The sequence below is a fragment of the Egretta garzetta genome, unplaced genomic scaffold (assembly GCF_000687185.1).
Source record: "Egretta garzetta isolate BGI_Z169 unplaced genomic scaffold, ASM68718v1 scaffold1051, whole genome shotgun sequence".
Classification (NCBI taxonomy): Eukaryota; Metazoa; Chordata; class Aves; order Pelecaniformes; family Ardeidae; genus Egretta; species Egretta garzetta.
The window spans coordinates 107,540-110,553 of record NW_009258660.1 but is presented as its reverse complement, the minus strand read 5'-3'; the positions used below and the strand labels follow the sequence as shown (position 1 = coordinate 110,553).

At 48.5% G+C, this 3,014-nt stretch overlaps 1 protein-coding gene across 1 annotated transcript in view; it reads right to left on the bottom strand.

Annotated features, from left to right (window-relative positions):
- Positions 1-1,157: 1,157 nt before the first annotated feature.
- Positions 1,158-3,014, bottom strand: part of LOC104134739 (acid-sensing ion channel 2) — a 53,381-nt gene continuing 51,524 nt past the window's right edge. Inside the window, exons 9-10 of the mRNA XM_009648319.2 lie at positions 1,472-1,540; positions 1,158-1,259 (exon numbers count right to left, since the gene is read on the bottom strand). Of these exons, the coding sequence (XP_009646614.1) occupies positions 1,158-1,259; positions 1,472-1,540 (171 nt within the window). The remainder of the gene's footprint in view (positions 1,260-1,471; positions 1,541-3,014) is intronic.

The following is a 3,014-nucleotide window of genomic DNA, read 5'->3' as shown; positions in this document are numbered from 1 at the left end:
AAAAGTTGCCCAGAGTGGTGGTGGAGGCCCCATCCCTGGGACCATTCCAGGCCAGGTTGGACGGGGCTCTGAGCAGCCTGATCTGGTTAAAGGCGTCCCTGCTCCCTGCAGGGGGGTTGGACTAGATGACCTCTAGGGGTCCCTTCCAACCCAAAACATTCTATGATTCTATGATATGATTCCATGATCTTGGGGTCAGGGGGGGCAAGGCAGAAATGACACAGCCCGGCCATTTCCACAAGACCAGCTTTAATATCAGTCATGAGAACGAGGAGAAAGCACAGAATCCATTAACGGGAAAAAATTAAAATAAAATAAAATAAAATTAAAAAAAAAAAAAAAAAAGAAAAAGAAAAAAAAAGAAACCCACTGCCCCGTCCCCCCCCGCCGCAGATGGACTATCCAGGCACTGCAAACGGAGGAGCACGACACAGCAGCCAGGGGGAGACGATCCACCGAGAGCCACCCGGTCCGGCCCCGCTCCAGGGATGCTCACCTTGGGGTGACTGGTAGCGTTGAGGAGCCCTGGCGGTGGCCCGGCCTCGGGGGACCCGGCTTAGCTTAAGATTCATCACAGACTGACACGAAGGACAAGAATGTAAGAAGAATCCAAGAGCTGCGACTTTTTGTTTCTTTATTCTAATTCAGCCTACGACGTTAGTAATGGTGATTTCAGGGGATGGCTGGGCCCGCGAGTTCCTTCTTGTAGTGAAAATCAGAGACTGTAAAGAGGGAACAGAGCTTATAAAGACAGATAGGAATATATTGCCATAAAAAGAACTGGCATGCAAGTGCTTTATACATTTGGCAGTGTGTGAAATGGCAGGGCTTCGGTTTTGGTTTTGGTGGTGGTGGTCTCTTTGTATTGTACAGTTCAAAAATGAGCTGCTGCCTTCACATCTTGAAGACAACCCCCCCACAGGAAAGGACAACACAAGTCAAGTCCAAGGCGCCTCTCGCTTGGTTTTGGCAGAGTATATATATAATATATATAGATTTATTTTTTTTTTAATGCATAGCGATTTTCTTCCTTTTTTTTTTTTTTAAATTTTTTTTTTTTTTTTTTTTTTCCCCCGTTGCAAACCTGAGCTCGGTCCCTGCTTTCCTGTGCAGTTTTCCTTCCTTAGGTGTTGGCACTGTGGAGTGGTCGGACGGTGTCAGCAGGCGATCTCCTCCAGCGTTCCCAGGGTGGCCTGCAGTGGCACATTCACAGTGTGGCTGATGGTTTCCGAATGATTTGGCATGGGGTCGCAAGTGCTCTGCGGACGGAGAGCGGGGGACAGCGTTACCCCGGGGCTGCTGGATGCTCCCTGTCCCTCCCCAACCGCTATCTCCTTTCTTTGGCCGAGCATCGATCCTTTGGGAATAACGCAAGCCGGGGCCGAACGCTGCATCCGTATTGAGCAACTTCGCCTGCCTACGGAGCCAACCGCAGGGAAATCTCCTCCTCTCTCCCAATGGGGCTCCTTACCACGTTTTCATCATGGCTCCCTTCCTCTTCCTCCTTTCCAAGTAGGTCTAATAATTTCTCCTTGATCAGCTGCAAAAGAGGGAGGTTGGGTTAAGGTGGGCAGGAACAGGCAAGACATCGGCCCTGCCTGCGTGGGCGTCTGCGAGGCATGGAGCAGCCTCACCCAACGGGGCTGGGTCCACAGCCCCGGGGAACACACTGGGGTTGGAGGACACCAAGGATGTGGAGAAGGAGACAAACTTTCCAAGAAAACCAAGCCATGTGTCAAAACCGAACTCTTCACATGGAAAAAAAATAGCCCAAACCCTCGCTTTTTGAAATATATTCAGGGATTTATTGAAAAATGTCAGCAATGTGAGCACTGTTTCCCTTCACAGCCACATTATTTCCGTGGCAGCCACTGCTGAAGAACGTATTTTCAAGGGAAATCCCAGAAAGGATGAAAAGTGAGTGTTTTTCTGAAAAACTTCCACTGGGGGAAAAGAAAAAAAAAAAGTGAGCTAAAACCATGAAAAATTGGGTCAGTTCCCAAGGAAGCGAGGTGGATGCTGGCTGGTGTGCGGAGACGCGTGGTGGGGATTCGGGACCCTGATGAGCCCAGGAGCACAATTCCACCCTGGGACAGGACCAAGAGAAGGACTGTGCTGAGCGAACGATGCAAAAAAAAGCATTTCTGGGGTCAATATTTCATCTGATTTTGGCTAACCTACCAGAAAAGAATGGCTGTATCTGTTTGCTGGCAATCTCAAAGAGTCTACAAATGCTTTGGTTGAAAACGCCAACGTGTTTTAGGTGTGCTGAACCCCACCTTGATGAAAACTTGAATGGATTAGATCAATCACAGAGATTAGGCATCGTTTAAAACATTTTATTCCTTTTCTCCCTGTCTGGAGTGGGTTAAGAATCTGTCACGGGTGCCCGTGAAGATGCCCCGCATAGGGCACAGCTGGGGGAACCTGCTGGTGCATCCCCCAGTGGGCAGGGAGAGCCTCTCCAAGGAGACGGGATGCTCTCTTAAGCCATGTTTGCCCCAAAAGAAGAACAAAAAAGGAAAAAAAAACCCAACCCACCAAGAGGAAACTATTTGCCAAGTTTTATAAGCAGATGTCAAACAAAGGAGTAAAACTGAGACGGAAAATCCAAACTTTGCGAGGTTTCTTATTGCCTTCTTATGAAAGAACCCCAAGAAAGCTGGGAAGAGGCGATTTTAATGAGATATTGTGTGCATTCAGCCTGAGATATAAACTGAGGCGCAGGTTTTGTTTGCGCTCCGAAGCCATTACGAGCTTTATGCTTGTAATTTTCAATATATTTTATTGCAGAATAATGCCACCAAGTGCTAACAGCTGCCCAGAAGGGACTGCTAAGGGGAGTGACTGTCTTAAAACATAAAGCCAGCATCCCACTCTAATAACATTAAGAAGTTTTTCAAGATGCCCCAGCGAGCTCGGAGCAGAGACCATGGTTGCCTGACATCCTTGTGCAGCTACCTCACAGAATCACACAGAATCCCAGAATGGCCGGGGGTGGAAGGGCAGGGGGG